At 34.2% G+C, this 15,819-nt stretch overlaps 1 protein-coding gene across 1 annotated transcript in view; it reads left to right on the top strand.

The window, feature by feature from the left end:
• Positions 1-15,819, top strand: part of NR2C1 (nuclear receptor subfamily 2 group C member 1) — a 43,485-nt gene that overhangs the window by 8,826 nt on the left and 18,840 nt on the right. The window contains exons 3-9 of the mRNA XM_069489749.1: positions 1,000-1,230; positions 4,476-4,557; positions 6,160-6,339; positions 7,319-7,466; positions 7,556-7,646; positions 10,628-10,812; positions 12,973-13,138. Of these exons, the coding sequence (XP_069345850.1) occupies positions 1,000-1,230; positions 4,476-4,557; positions 6,160-6,339; positions 7,319-7,466; positions 7,556-7,646; positions 10,628-10,812; positions 12,973-13,138 (1,083 nt within the window). The remainder of the gene's footprint in view (positions 1-999; positions 1,231-4,475; positions 4,558-6,159; positions 6,340-7,318; positions 7,467-7,555; positions 7,647-10,627; positions 10,813-12,972; positions 13,139-15,819) is intronic.

The following is a 15,819-nucleotide window of genomic DNA, read 5'->3' as shown; positions in this document are numbered from 1 at the left end:
AGTATCTCTGCCCATATGTAATAACCAGATACTAACAGAATTTGCAATGGCATCCTTTCTGATTTCCCTTAATTCTACTCTTTAACATTCACAGTCTGTTCTTCATACTAAATCCAGAGTGATCCTTTTTTAAAAAAAGAAGATCCTGCCATTCCTCTGCTCCAAATCCCCCAGTGACTCTCCATATTACACAGTAGGAAACCTAGACTTTCGGGCCTAAAAGTCCTATAAGATCTGGCCCCAGGTGTCGCTCAGATCCCATCTCCTACCATAGTGCCTGTCTTCCACTCTGTTTCACTCATGGCTGTCTTGCTGGGCTTTGTGCCTCAGTGTTCTCAGACATACTCCCTCCTGCATGAGGGATACCTTATCTGTTTTATTTCCTTTCCTGGGCTGCCCTTCCCTCTACGTGGTCCTAGACTTTGGTGTGTTTCTTCACTCAGGTCTGTGCAAAATTAATCATCTCCTTAGAGCTTCCTTCACTGTCCTCATTCTGTCAGTGTCTCACCTTACCTTGCCTTGATTTTCTTCATAGCACTTACTACCACCTGACAATATTATTATTTGCTTATTTGTTATTTGTCTTTCCCCGCTAAAATAAAAGCATCATGAGGGCAACAGTTTTTTTTGGTTCACCACCACATCCCGGGATGCAGAACAGCAAGTAGAATGCAAATATACATAAACAAATATATTTAGACAAACAAAATATATGTTTGTCTAAATGAATGGTGGGAGGGAAGTGGGGGAAAGAATCAAAATAGGTCAAAATGTTCCTACTATCATACCTTTAATTATTTGCGCATTTGTTGATTTCTTTAGGGTAGAATTTTATGGAAGTAGAATTGCTAGTTTAAAAAGAGTGTGTGTGTGTGTGTTATAGTGAACATATGTATATGTAATGGTGTGATTTCCTAGCTTGGAAGATAGTAGGAAATTGTGTCACTAGAGAAAAAAGATTGAGTTAAATTGATCATTAATTTGACATGATTGTGTTAGATTGTTACAGAGCAGCAAACTGGACAGAAAATCCAGATTGTGACAGCACTTGACCATAATACACAAGGCAAGCAGTTCATTCTGACAAATCATGATGCCTCTACTCCAAGCAAAGTCATTCTGGCCAGGCAAGATTCCACTGCAGGAAAAGTTTTCCTCACAACTCCAGATGCAGCAGGTGTCAACCAGCTATTTTTTACCACTCCTGATCTGTCTGCACAACACCTTCAGGTAAATAACTATAGAAATGTCTTTTCATCTTATACTTGAAAAAAAGTAAAATACATATTGTAAGTCTTGCCATTAAGACTTTAGATATATGCATACTCAGTAGGAAAAAAAAAAATCTTGTGCAAAGTTATATGAAGTGCAGAGTATCTGTGGTGACAGCCTTCTCCTTTGGGCCACTGTACTTTTGCCTCACAGTCCTCACACTCACTTTAGTAGGTTCTTTGCATACAGTAGGATCCATCTGGCTAGTGTGGCCAGAAGGGAATTTAATACAGGATATAGAGAGCTCACAGAACTGTTTTTGTTTTTTTGGGTTTTTTTTTTTTTTTTTTTTGGTTTTTGTTTTTTGAGACAGAGTCTCACTCTGTTGCCCAGGCTAGAGTGCCATGGCATCAGCCTACCTCATAGCAACCTCAGACCCCGGGGCTCAAGCAATCCTCCTGCCTCAGTCTCCCAAGTAGCTGGGACTACAGGTGCACACCACCATTCCTGGCTAATTTTTTAATAGACTTGATTTTTTAGAACAGTCTTAAATTTGCAAAAAAATTCAACAGATGGTACAGAGTTCCCATGTTATCCCCCCAATACACAGTTTCCTCTATTAACATTTTATATTAGTATGATATATTTATTAAAATTAGTAAACAGTATTAATACATTATTAACTAAAGTTCACTGGCTTTTAGGCTTTCCTCAGTTTTTACCTAGTGTCTTTTTTGTTCCAGGATACCATGTTGCATTTACTTGTCATGTCTCCATAGGGTACTCATGGCTAAGACAGTTTCTCAGACTTTCCTTTTTTTCGATGACCTTTGAGAAGTGCTGGTCAGGTATATTGTAGAATACCCCACTACTGGACTTTCATGTTTTTCTCATGATTGGACAGAGCTTATGGGTTTTGGGGAGGAAGATTACGTAGGTTAAGTGCTACTTTGTCACATCGTATAAAATGTACTTAATTTCAACATGATTTATGACTGGTAAGGTTCACTTTGATCACCTGGCTGAAGTGGTTTGGTATTTGTCAGGTTTCTCCATTGTAAAGTTACTCCTTTAAAAAAAAATTCTCTGCCTGACAAAGACAAGGCAATAAAAAAAAAATCTCTGTTTTAAAGGTGATATTGGTACTTTGCCTACTTTATGGATCATTTCTAAAAGCAATGAAAGGTGAAACAGGTGGAGGTTAGAATTCCCCTGGGCCAAGAAGATTTCATTTTGGGTCTAATGACCGAAGATAGCATGTGGGCAACTCCCTTAACCTCTCAATATCTTTTCTACCCTTAAGAATAATAGCAGATAAAAGATTAGCACCATTTGCAGTAGATATTCTATTAAGGAAAAGAGTGATACTTGTCATAGATGCTTTCAAAGAACATCAAATACCAGAAGTTTTTGTTTTGTTTAAATACTTGTTGAAGATGGATTTTTGTGGTTATATAAGAAAGAATGATGTTAACATGTCAAATAGTGTGGGACAGTCATTTTAAGAACCATTTAAAGTTCTTAAAATCAGAATTTCTCCTGAATGCATTCACAACCTAAGAGGAAAAAAAGAGTGAAAGTAGAGGACTACTTTGTTGTTTTAAAGCAGGATTAAAGTGTTTACTAAATACCATATTACATTTTTAATTTTTATTTGTTTACTTATTTATTTTTTTAGAGACTTGCTCTATCGCCTAAGCTGTAGTGCAGTGGCGCAATCATAGCTCACTGCAGCTTCCAACTCCTGGGTTCAAGTGATCCTCCTGCCTCGGCCTCCTGGGTAGCTGGGATTTACGGGTGCACAACCACACCTGGCTAATTTTTTTAACTTTTTTTTGTAGAGATGGGATCTGGCCATGTTGCCCAGGCTCATCTCATATCATATTTTTTTAGATTGAATTGATTTATTCACATTTCAAAAGAATGAAAGAAAATGATGAAAAGGTTGAAAAATAAATCTAAAAGAAGAAATTCTAGTATTCCTTTGCAAGTATCCTATTAGCTGTGCCTAGTGATGAGCTCTTTATATAATTTCTTCTTTTTTTTTTTTTTGAGACAGACTGTTGCCTGTTGCCCAGGCTGGAGTGAGTGCCATGGCGTCAGCCTAATTCACAGCAACCTCAAACTCCTGGGCTCAAGCGATCCTCCTGCCTCAGCCTCCCGAGTAGCTGGGACTACAGGCATGTGCCACCATGCCCGGCTAATTTTTTCTATATATATTTTTAGTTGTCCAGCTAATTTCTTTCTTTCTTTTTTTTTTTTTGAGACAGAGTCTCACTTTGTTGCCCAGGCTAGAGTGAGTGCTGTGGCGTCAGCCTAGCTCACAGCAACCTCAAACTCCTGAGCTCAAGGGATCCTCCTGTCTCAGCCTCCCAAGTAGTTGGGACTACAGGCATGCACCACCATGCCCGGCTAATTTTTTCTATATATATTTTTAGCTGTTCATATAATTTCTTTCTATTTTTAGTAGAGACAGGGTCTCGCTCTTGCTCAGGCTGGTCTCGAACTCCTGAGCTCAAACGATCCTCCTGCCTCAGCCTCCCAGAGCGCTCGGATTACAGGCATGAGCCACCAGGCCCGGACAAGCTCTTTATATAATTTAAGAGGCTTAATAATTTGCTTAAAGCCATCCCCTCTAGCCCCATTTCTGGTCCCTGATATGCTATCCTTTATCAGACTCCAAAATGCATGCTCTCAATCTACTTCTAATCCAAATCTTATTAATGAAAAATTTATACCTTTGTATAGCAGTCATATTTTCATAATTATTAGTTATTCAAGAAAATTCATTTACAACCCCTTTTCTGTTTAAAAAGTTTAGAGTTATCTTATTATGCTATTATAAGCTTATTTTTGTCATGTCATTCCATGTGGACAGGTTCTGAGGTCTTTAAAGATAGATTTTATCTTATGACTGATAACTGCTACAATAATTTGACATGTTCCATATGAATAATATTAGTGTTTAATGGGCAAAATGCATTAAAAATATTCAGGTATTGGTGTGTTGGACAGTTTGGTTACTTTAATGGAATTGTTATAGAACAAATTAAAAGATATTCTTAATGTCTTTGTTTCTTAGAACATTGAAATTTTCACCTATGTATAAAGAAAATTATAACTAGTTTAATTGATATACATATAGTCATAGAGTTCGAAGTTTAAGAATAACTTGTGAAAAAGAAAGCAAAAAAGTAAGACTGACTGTTCTTTAATTTTTTGACAGAATGAGAGTGTTATTGAGTAACTTTTTTTTTTTTAAGCTCTTAACAGATAATTCTTCTGCAGACCAGGGACCAAATAAGGTTTTTGATCTTTGTGTCGTTTGTGGAGACAAAGCATCAGGTAACATTAAAAATAACCTGTATGTGTTGTTTTGTTAAAATAGCTACCACGGTATTATGTTTCTTCTAAAAGTAAAAAGAAAAATAAAGGAGCATGTCATTTTTATGGTTCATATTTGTAGCCTGTAAAATTTAATTTTTTCCAAAAGCTGTTTTTTTGTTGTTGTTGTTGTTGTTGTTTTTAATTTTTTTTTATTTCAGCATATTATGGAGGCACAAATGTTTAGGTTACATATATTGTCTTTGCCTCGCCCAAGTAAGAGCTTCAAGCATGTCCATCCCCCAGATGGTGTGCAGCGCACCCATTATGTGTGAATATACCCATCCCCTCCTCCGCACTCCCACCTGCCTGACACCCTATGAATGTTACTAAATGTGCACTTAAGTGTTGATCAGTTAATACCAATTTGATTGTGACTACATGTGGTGGTGCTTTTTCCATTCTTGGGATACTTCACTTAGTAGAATGGGTTCCAGCTCTATCCAGGATAATACAAGAGGTGCTATGTCACCATTGTTTTTTGTGACTGAGTAGAACTCCATGGTATAGATATGCCACATTTTATTAATCCACTCATGTACTGATGGGCACTTGGGTTCCTAAAGTTTTGTAATCACCTTTTTTTTTTTTTTTTTACTTCAGTTGGATTTGTGTAATAACATAAAATGCATATTGCAATGGATTATAAAAGTTTCACTTGTTGAAAGTAAGCATGTAGAAATACTTCTGAATATGAAAACTAGAAAATTTGACAAAGAAATCATTTAAAAATGACTTGTGATTCTTAATATATTCTGTTCCAGAATACAGCGTAATTTGAGTTATTGAGGTTAAGAGAGAAAACTCTGATTAACCTTTATTTAATTCTCTTCATAACTGAGCAGGCTATTCTCAAAGCCTGTTTCTACTAGTGTTCAGGATTAAGTCATTTTATTTCTGTCTTTTGTTACTTCATGCCAGAAATACATGTCTGCTCATGTACATTCAGAAATGCCAGTGGGATATAGTTTAAGGGCCCAGTTTGTTTCTGTTAATCTTTTCCAAAGCTTTATTACAAAAACTCCATTAGAGGTTTTTCTAGAGTGTGTTTGATTCTTTAATAGGTATGCAAAAGAAATTGTTTGTGAAATAACAGGTTAATCAAAGTATAAAAGATTTCTTCAAAAATTTCAAAAGTGAAACAGTGAGGAGGTATTTTTATATTTCACATACCAGCTGACATCCCTTTTTCTGGAGCATAGTTTTCAGGTTAAAATGTCTGTAATACGATATTTAACAAAACTAAAATTTGTAAGTGATCTCAGAAGTAAAAATAGTTTTTATGTTAAATGATGGGATTATGGGTGATTTAGTTCTCTTTCCTAAATTTTCTATACCATTGTTAAGCTTACCTTACAAAATTAAAAATATTTCATATTATTTTATCAGAGAATATCGTTGTTTCATTTTCTGTTTAATAACTCCTAAAAATGTTTTTTGTGTCAGAAACTCAAAAATCTGTTTCCTCTCATACATTGTTGTTTAAAGGGAAGAAATGGATTTATTTCATTTTTGTTCTAAAATAATATGACTTCTGTATTTTCTTAAACATTTTATCTCTAGGACGTCATTATGGAGCAGTAACTTGTGAAGGCTGCAAAGGATTTTTTAAAAGAAGTATCCGAAAAAATTTAGTGTATTCATGTCGAGGATCAAAGGACTGTATTATTAATAAACACCATCGAAACCGCTGTCAATACTGCAGGTTACAGAGATGTATTGCATTTGGAATGAAACAAGACTGTATGTATTAGCTCTGAAGGATTCTGGCAAACTAGAAGTGTATTCAAAGTAATACATTAAAATATGTGAAATATATGCTTTTTAATTTACAGTTTTTGAACTAAAAATATAACAGTACATATGTATGTGTGTTTTATTTATTCAACAAATATTTATCGAATGGCTATGTAGCATGCATGTATTGTAGTTTGACCCTGGCAAAAGCCTAACTTAATACTGGTTTACTTTTTGATTAAACTACTAAAACATGATTAGTAAGATAATGATAATGGCAAATATTGATTGAGCTCTCACTATGCCAGGCACTGTGCTTAGCATATGTATTAACTTATTCTCTCAGCAATTCTCTGCTGTAGGTACTGTTGCTATCCATTTTACAGTTGAGTAAACAGAGGTTGAGAAATTTGTTCTAGGTCTAACTAATAAGTGGTAGAACTTAGCTTTTGAATTCTGGCCTTTTAAGAAAATGTACATTTAACTACACTACACTATTTCCTAAGTATTATGAAATAAAATTCCTATAAAACATATTACCTCTATTTTATAAACAGATGAAGCAGTTGAATCACATCTCATTCTCTCTGCCCCTAGTTAAAAAAAAAAATCTATCTTAGGCCTTTTTGTGTCTGTCAGTATTATTTTCAACTGATTTAAGTTTCATTTCATTTTTAAGCTCTCATATAGATTCGTGACTCCTAACTTCAGTTCTTCCTTCTTGATAGTGAGCTTTTAAGAAATAAAGAATCCCTCTACATATATACCACAGGAGCAGGGGAAAGGGGAGAGAAAAGAGAATGAGAGATGCAAAGTTGCCAATTTTATTAATCTGAAACAACTTTGTTCAACTTGCATATAATTTCTAATTGTTATTTTCAGAGTTTAGTATGGTAACCGTGTCTCAGCAGCATTGCTAGAGTTTACATTTATAATTGCTTATAAATTTTGTATTGTGATATAATAGTTTAACACATTTTTGTAGCTGTTCAGTGTGAAAGAAAACCCATTGAAGTGTCACGAGAAAAATCTTCCAACTGTGCTGCTTCAACAGAAAAGATCTACATCCGAAAAGACCTTCGTAGCCCATTAGCTGCAACTCCAACTTTTGTAACAGATAGTGAAACTGCAAGGTATAGTAAAACAAGCATTAAGTACCTGGTCATTTGTTTTTCCTCCCAATGAAACTAAGGCTAAAATATGTACTTACTTGTTGTTACAGGTCAACAGGACTGTTAGATTCAGGAATGTTTGTGAATATTCATCCATCTGGAATAAAAACTGAGTCAACTGTGTTGATGACACCAGATAAGGTGTGTTTAGTATAATTTAGAGCGTAAATTTTTTTAAAGCTTTTAATAATGTTTGATTTTCGTTATCTCTTTCATCACTTTGGTCAATTGATTTGGTCTTAAATATTCCCCATTACAAATTTCTGTTTTTTAGAAACATAAATTATCAACTATTTGATGAAAATGTTTATTATTTCACTAGGAAAATTAAATCTTCAACATAAAAACACCAAACGCTTAAAATTCTTCTGGTTTCTTTTGTTTCATCTTGAAATAAAAGTCCTCAGTAAAAGAAATTTATAATAAGTGCAAAATTCTTAATACTACTTTTATGTTCCCCTACAGATTTGTTAGTACCTAAGTACTTAAAATATTTTGACAAATGAAAAATTCTTAGCACACCTCAGTCACTACTTGAGACAAGAATAGACATAGGATTGCAAGAGCTCTTCTAGTATACAAGGGCTGTCCAGAAAGAATCCAGCCAGGTAACTGTTCTTGTTACATTAACCATGGCTGGATACTTTCCAGACCACCCTGGTATATTCAAGTCATCCAGGTTCTCTTAGAGATCGGAGCAGCTCTTTGTTAGACAAGGGGTCTAAAGGAAAAAAAGTTTGTTTATTTAGATTGAACATGTAGAGTGTCTGTGCTTTTTAGAAACCCCTTATGAGAACAAGAAGCAAAAATTTCTCATGAAAACTCATACCTGAAAACAGATTTTTAGGGAGCCTGTGATCAGGGTTTCTTTCAGCCTGTAATGGGATCTGGTTTTATATAACCTATAAGATTATCCTGTTTATTGTCAGATTTGTTATATATTTGTTGCTTGTTGCTTTAAGGCAATCTAAACACTTGAGCTGCAAAATCAAATTGCATATGCCACTTCCCAGCCACATGACATTAGGCAAGTGCCTCACTTTCCTCATCTGTGTAATGGGAATAATAAGAGTGTCTACACTCCAAGTTAGGCTTTCACATATAATTATTAAGTGAGGCAATTTGGCCTCTTACCATGTATTTTGGGAATTATAGGAGTTCACTTAGCCTTGTCTATGTGATTCATGGTTAGAGTGGTAATTGCAATTTCATTGACATATTATCTCCTTTAGGAAAGAAAGGGAACTAAGTTTTGTTGAGAAACTACTATTTGCCTCGACACGGCTTTCATGTATGTCTCTATATTAAATTGTTATAACAACCTTGTGTGTTAAGTTTCTCTGACAAATGGCCAAAAACTGCGAAGTCACTAGATGAGATTTTTCTATGTTGCCTAAGTCTTTAGTGGCAAAAAGTTAAAAATCTAGTTAGACATGTTGCTAAATGGAAGAAAATATATAAGCTTCTAAGTTTTAGTTGAAGACACTTAAAAATTGTAACTACTGTGCCATTTGTTCCTGTGTAAGAAGGCTATTTGGAGCAGTGGCTTTTGCAGTCAGCCAGTCCATCCACCACCATTTACTATCTAAGTGTGATGGGTTATTCTCCTGGTTGGTGATAATAGGATGATTTCTATTAAACAGCATTGTTAAGAATACTTACCAAAATCAGTTTCACGTAAACTAAAAAATTGTTTTTAACATATGAAACATCAAGGAAACATACGTATTATTTTAGGATTAAGAACACTAAAAATAAAAACCATTAAGTATTGATGGACTAGTTGCAGTAGCTACGCCTATAATCCTAGCCTGTGGGAGGATCACTTGAGTTCAGGAGTTTGAGACCAGCCAGAGCAAGAGCAGGAGCAAGACCCTGTCTCTACAAAAAAAGGAAAAAAAATTGAAAAAACTAGCCAGGCATGGTGGCGCACACCTGTAGTCCCAGCTACTCGGGAGGCTGAGGCAGGAGATTGCTTGAGCCCAGAAGTCTGAGGCTGCTGTGAGCTGTGCTGATGCCACCACATTCAAGCCTGGGCAACAGAGAAAGACTCTTATCTTGGAAAAAAAAAAAAAAAAGACAAAAAAAAATTAATAGAAAAAAATGTCATTAAGGGATTGTGTCAATAGGACATAGAAGGCAACTTGAAGGTCCACTCATTAGGTTAGGATGGGAAAGCATTAAAAAAAGAATTAATAAATTGTTAAATAAAATCAAATATGTAAAACATCAAATATATAAAAATGTATGCATTTAAAATGATAGAAAAACAGATCTGTTATCAGAGGTTGCTAGGGTATCAACTTGCTCTGAAAATTGATAACTAAATGGAAGAAAAATCAAGCATTCATTTGCCTTTCCCGTACACGTTTTATTTCTGGGTAATTGAAGAGTTAAGGAAAGAAAATGCTTTTTTATAAAAGAATTGTAGCTAATGCACAAAGAATATATGCATTATTAACAAATGTAAAAAATGAAGGCAAATAGGAAGGTATGCAGTGCTTAACGAAATACCAATATCTCAACAATATAAAGAGATTTTTCTACTCCAGCAAGAAAAAAAGTGAAGAGAATAATGGGCATCTGATCAATTTCTTTTTATTTTTTGTGTTCAACACAGTGGCTGATATTTTACGTATTTAATTAACATAGTGCCTAGTAAAAGCTGGTATCATTGAAGTCTGTTCAGTAATACATTTGCTTTTTTCCCCACTTTTCACTGGTATTCTTTTCATTCTATGTAAGTTTATAGTTTATATAATAAGTTTTAGAACTTGTAATATCAGAATTTTAATGCTGAGAAGAACTTGAAAGATTGTCTGATTTAATTTCTCTTTATAGAGCAAGTGACTTGACATGGATAAATTAGCCATTAAGTGCAGTTTGAGGTTTAAAGTAACTTTTATATAAACATTTCTTAAGAAATATACTGATATTTTTAAACTGTATTTTCCTCAAGAAATTTCTGAAAGCTCAGAGCTCTTTGATTTTACATTCTAGGTTTCATTTATCATACTTTACTTTTCTTTCAGCATTTCATAATCTAGATTGGATATTTCAGATTTAAAAATGTGCTGATACCAATTTGCAGAATTTTAATACCCTTTTTTTTTTTTTTAAAGGCTGAATCATGTCAGGGAGATTTAAGTACATTGGCCAGTGTGGTTACATCATTAGCAAATCTTGGAAAAACTAAAGATCTTTCTCAAAATAGTAATGAAATGTCTATGATTGAAAACTTAAGCAATGGTGATACCTCTTTGTGTGAATTTCATCAAGAAATGCAGACCAGTGGTGATGTTTCAAGGTAAGGTCTATTTGACCTTAAGTGTCCTTTTGTTTAAGTGTCTCTTAGTATTTCTTAGACTATTTTTGTATTACATACTATTTATAGAAGTTTCAGAAAACACGTACAGATTGATTTTCCCTTATCCAAAATACTTGAGACCAAAAGTATCAGATTTTGGATTTTTTCGGATTTTGGAATATTTGCATTACCCTGTGGGTATCTTGCAGGCCTTTTTGACATTTTCAATAATATTTTTACACCACAGAGCAGAGAACAAGCAGAAAATACAGTGAGTAATGCATGTAGGTCTTGGCTTCTTATGGGTCATCGTGGAGAACCTTCCATTGGTACATCTGGCTTGTACACGTGCCATTTGTATTACCCTCTGTGTGTATGCTTGCATGGAGAAATCTAGGTGTGCACAAATAATATATATCTTAGCTGAAGGGCCCTGGGAGAGTCTTTTTTCCCTTGGGGATGCTAAATAAACTATGTTTTGTGCTCCTGTGTTTTGACTACAACCCATCACATGAGGTCGTGTGTGGAACTTTTCACTTGTGGCTTCATGTTGGTGCTCAAAAAGTTTTGGATTTTGGAGCATTTAAGATTTCAGAATTGATATGCTCAACTTGTATTTCTGTTGAACTTAGAAAATTTAAGACATAGTAAGTTTTAACTGAAAAACTGCATTTAGTATAAAATGTCAAACAGGTTACATTATAAATAACGTGATCAATAAATGAATGTTATGCGATTAGAAATGTCTTAATATTTAGGATTTTTTTTTTCCTTTAAAGATGATAATTTGGGTTGGACATTTCAAATATTTTAGTTGCCAAATTTTATCTTCTGTGTATATAGAGTGAAACATTTGTCTAAGTAGTCATGTTGATAACTTCTAGTGATGAAAATAAATGTAGGAGATTTACTTGAATCAACTACAGTTTTAAGTTTCATTTGAGTGTCAGAATTCTGTTTTTCTGTCAAAATTAATACTTAGGACATAGGAACCAAATTTATTTAGGCTTTTCACATGCATCTGTTTATCATTTAAAATGTTGAACAAGCCAGGCATAGTGGCTCATGCCTGTAGTCTCAGTTACTCAGGAGGCAGAGGCTGGCAGAGCACTTAAGCCCAGGAGTTTGAGACCAGCCTGGACAACATAGCAAGACCCTATCTCAAAAAAGAAAACAAAAATATAATAAAATATCAAATAAGCTGCATTTAGAGTAATGATAAGTGCTTTGTTGACCGTGAGATTTTAAGGGACTCTAGAAGGCCTATCATTGAAAAATATGAGGATCTATTTTGAATAATTGTTTGCTAACATTGATTTATTATTTATCATTCTAATCTCAGATTCTTACAGGTTAGATTCAGTTAATGTAACCACAAGTTAAAAATATTCTCTCAATTTTTAAATAAAATTAAGACCTAACTTTGTATTGAGTACAATACAGTAAAGTCAAGTTTTTCCCCTTTTTCTTTCTAAATAACTTCTATATATAAGATAAATGGACTGATAACCTTGGAGTACCAAATATTTAACTTTTAAAGGCATATTTTTATACCAAAGCATGAGGATTTTTCTCCCCTTTGCTTATACAAGATTTTTAAAAGAGACTTTAATTTCCTGGATTATTATGATAATCTAGCATTTCATACTATGCAGATGCAGTTTAATTCGTTGCTTTTGGAGAGAGCTGTAGATATAGCTGAAATAGAATGCTCAGTGATACACCAAAGTTTTATTTTCTAAACTTTTTTTTAGGCTTAATTTTTTTTTTTTTTTTTTTTTTTAATTTTAGACAGAGTCTCACTGTTGCCTGGGCTAAAGTGCTATGGTGTCAGCCTATCTCACAGCAACCTCAAACTCCTGGGTTCAAGCAGTCCTCCTGCCTCAGCCTCCCCAATAGGTGGGACTACAGGCACACGCCACCACCGCCTGGCTAATTTTTTCTATTTTTAATAGAGATGGCGTCTCGCTTTTGCTCAGGCTGGTCTCGAACTCCTAAGCTCAAGGGATCCTCCCACCTTGGCCTCCCAAAGTGCTAGGATTGCAGGCATGAGCCACCACACTCGGCCTAGGCTTAAATCTTAAATCCAGAATTTTGTGTGGAATTTTCATTTTATTGTGGAGATTGGCCAAGCTCACAGCTTCTGATGTCTCCTTATAGGGCATTTGATACTCTCGCAAAAGCGTTGAATCCTGGAGAAACCACAACCTGTCAGAGCTCAGTAGAGGGCATGGAAGGAAGTGTACACCTGATTGCTGGAGATTCGAGCATAAATTGCATTGAAAAAGAGGGGCCACTTCTCAGCGATTCACATGTAGCTTTCAGGGTATTTCTCTATTTTTTTTTTAACTTTTATATTGTGTTATCATTTGATTTTGATCTTCCCTTCAATAATCAAAGTGTATTTCTGCTTTTAAAGTCAGAAATATCCTTGATAGAATTTCTAAACAGGTAAAACATATGCTGGCTCTATAAGATAATGGCTCAATAAAACTATCTATCCTGTTTATAAATCAGTTGTAATAGCAATTAGTGGGTTTAAGTCTATAAAAGTTGCCTTTTAGAACTATTTAAACATACCAGGTTTTTTTTTTTTTCCAGCTGAGTATGAACATACAGTTTTTTTTTAAGTATTGGCATTCATGATGTGTTAAGTGCACACGGCTTTTGTTCAATGCCTATCTACTACTTGTAGTGTAATCGATGTCTAAGACCCAGATATTTGCCATAATAAAGACAAAAAACTCCATTTGTTATGTATCATCCTAATTAGCTAGCTTTCAGCATTATTATAAGACCTATAAACTATTTAATACATTTTAACTTTTGGTTTTTAACCATTCTGGAGAATGTACATTTGTAATTTATTTTGTCCCCTAAATACATTTATTTATGATGGAAAGAATACATGTGGAAGACTAGAAAATCACTTTCTGCTATTTGATTTGTCATTCAAATAATTTTTGGACCAGAGCTTGGATATGCTCACTATTAAGACCCTATTGTTTTGACCAGTCCGTTTTAACCACTCTTTGCAAGATGTATACAGAGTTATTGAATGTACATAGGAAATTTCACTTAATAATATATAGCAATCCTGGAATGCCACAGGGTGATTGCTCATAATTTTACTATGTATTATAAAATTCTATGAATTTCTTAGGAAAATATGCATAGTTAGCAAATAGATATGTGTATTACTGGTAGAAATAATGAACACAAAATAGATGTAACATTGGCCAAACTTGAATGTGATAATATTTGTATTTATAAAATTTGACCTGAAAACTCAATGACTAAATAATTGATGTAATTAGATATAGTCAATAAATTATATCAGTAAAACCAATTTTTATGTAACATTTTACTAAAGATAACTTACATGGAAAAAAATAGAAATGTTTTATCTGTACTGTATAGGAAAACGTTTTGTGGGTACTATTAGAAAAAGTAATTGGAATAATGAGTATTATCCTTAAGAATTATGGTAGGAGCTATGGACAACAGTGAAGCAAGACAAACTTTATTTTTCCCATTGTTCCAAAAAGATATTCTTTTGTTTTCTTAGTTTTATTTTCTGCCTTTGGATTTAAATGGGAAGAAGGATAAAATGAGATAGATGTAGGAAGAGGACCCATTTCAAGGAAAAAGGACAGAGTACTCTTTAGAAAGTAAAAGTAGTGCACCTTTTGTATTGTTGATGTTGGTCTTCAAAATTTTTGATTCTGGTTGAAATGTTTTGGCAAGATGAATTAGATTAAGTAGACCATTTTTTTTCCTTCTGGAATTGACTGTTTTCATTCCACCTTTGATCTCCTTTGCTCTGGGTATCCTCGGAGTCAGCACTATAAAGTTCCTTACTCTCCTGAAAAGAACAGCTCTTTCTCTGATTCTTGTTTCCAGCCCTGTGAAGTCAAGAGTTTTACTTTTCAGTGATTTCTTAGAGCCTAGTAGTTTCATGGTTAGTTCCTTCATTAAGGTTTTCTAGTCAGGGGCTTTAAGACCTGGCATCTGTAATCAAATAACTCAATCCTATCAATTGCTAAGCTGAATAGCGTTTTGTTTCTCTATTGTGCTTTTATGTATACTGTAGTTTGCAGCATATTTTCACATACATTCTTTCATCTGAGCCTTACCACATTCTGCTGAAGAAGTTAGAATTTGTATTCTCATTTTGTGTCTGAAGAAAGAGATTTAGAGATTTTCAGTGTCTTGTTTAAAGCAATCTAGGTAGTAAGGAGAAACAGTCTAACAATGCAACTTGAAATTTGATTCTGAAAAATCAAGGACAGTAGTAATATTTAGCTTTTTATTAAACTTCAGAGTTTTGGGCATGATTTCATACAGCTTATTTCACTTGATTCTTAAAATTTCCTCATAAGGTAGACAGTATTCCCACCTTAGAAATAAGTATATGCAACAGAAGTGAGATGAGTTCCAAAACTGTTACTCTCTTGTGTTTATTCTCTCAATGTTAGAATCACAGTCCTAGTTTACAGCTTGGGGGTGGTCTTCATGTTCCTCATGTCTTGCTCCCCCTCCATTCCATAGCTGAATCTTAACTATTCTATCACTTGAATCTTCCCCTCCTCTTCATTTCCATTGCCATATTTTAGGCCTTTTAAAATTTCTTTCTTGAACTATTACAGTAATAGCTTTGCTTCCAGGCTCTCTTTTCTGTCTTGTCCTGTGCACTGGTACTAGCATGATATTTGTTAAAAATCAAACGTAATTATGTCACTCTGCTACTTATAAGTCTTTAATAGCTTCCCCTTGTCTGTGTGGGATTAAGTCCAGTCTCCATAACTTGACCTTTTGGGTCCTGCCACATTCTAATCCAATTGTCTGTTGTTTCTCATGCATGTCATTTTCTTTTTTAGCCCTTTCTGTAGCTCATTCAGTTTTCATTTTATTCCTCTGCTGAGACAATAGCACTTAGCTGTGAACTTTCAGTAAATGGTTACTGAATGTATATACAATCTATGATCATACAAGTAATTGATGAAA

The sequence above is a fragment of the Eulemur rufifrons genome, chromosome 16 (genome assembly GCF_041146395.1).
Source record: "Eulemur rufifrons isolate Redbay chromosome 16, OSU_ERuf_1, whole genome shotgun sequence".
Taxonomy (NCBI): domain Eukaryota; kingdom Metazoa; phylum Chordata; class Mammalia; order Primates; family Lemuridae; genus Eulemur; species Eulemur rufifrons.
The sequence above is the reverse complement of the archived record's forward strand: the minus strand, read 5'-3'. Positions and strand labels throughout refer to the sequence as shown.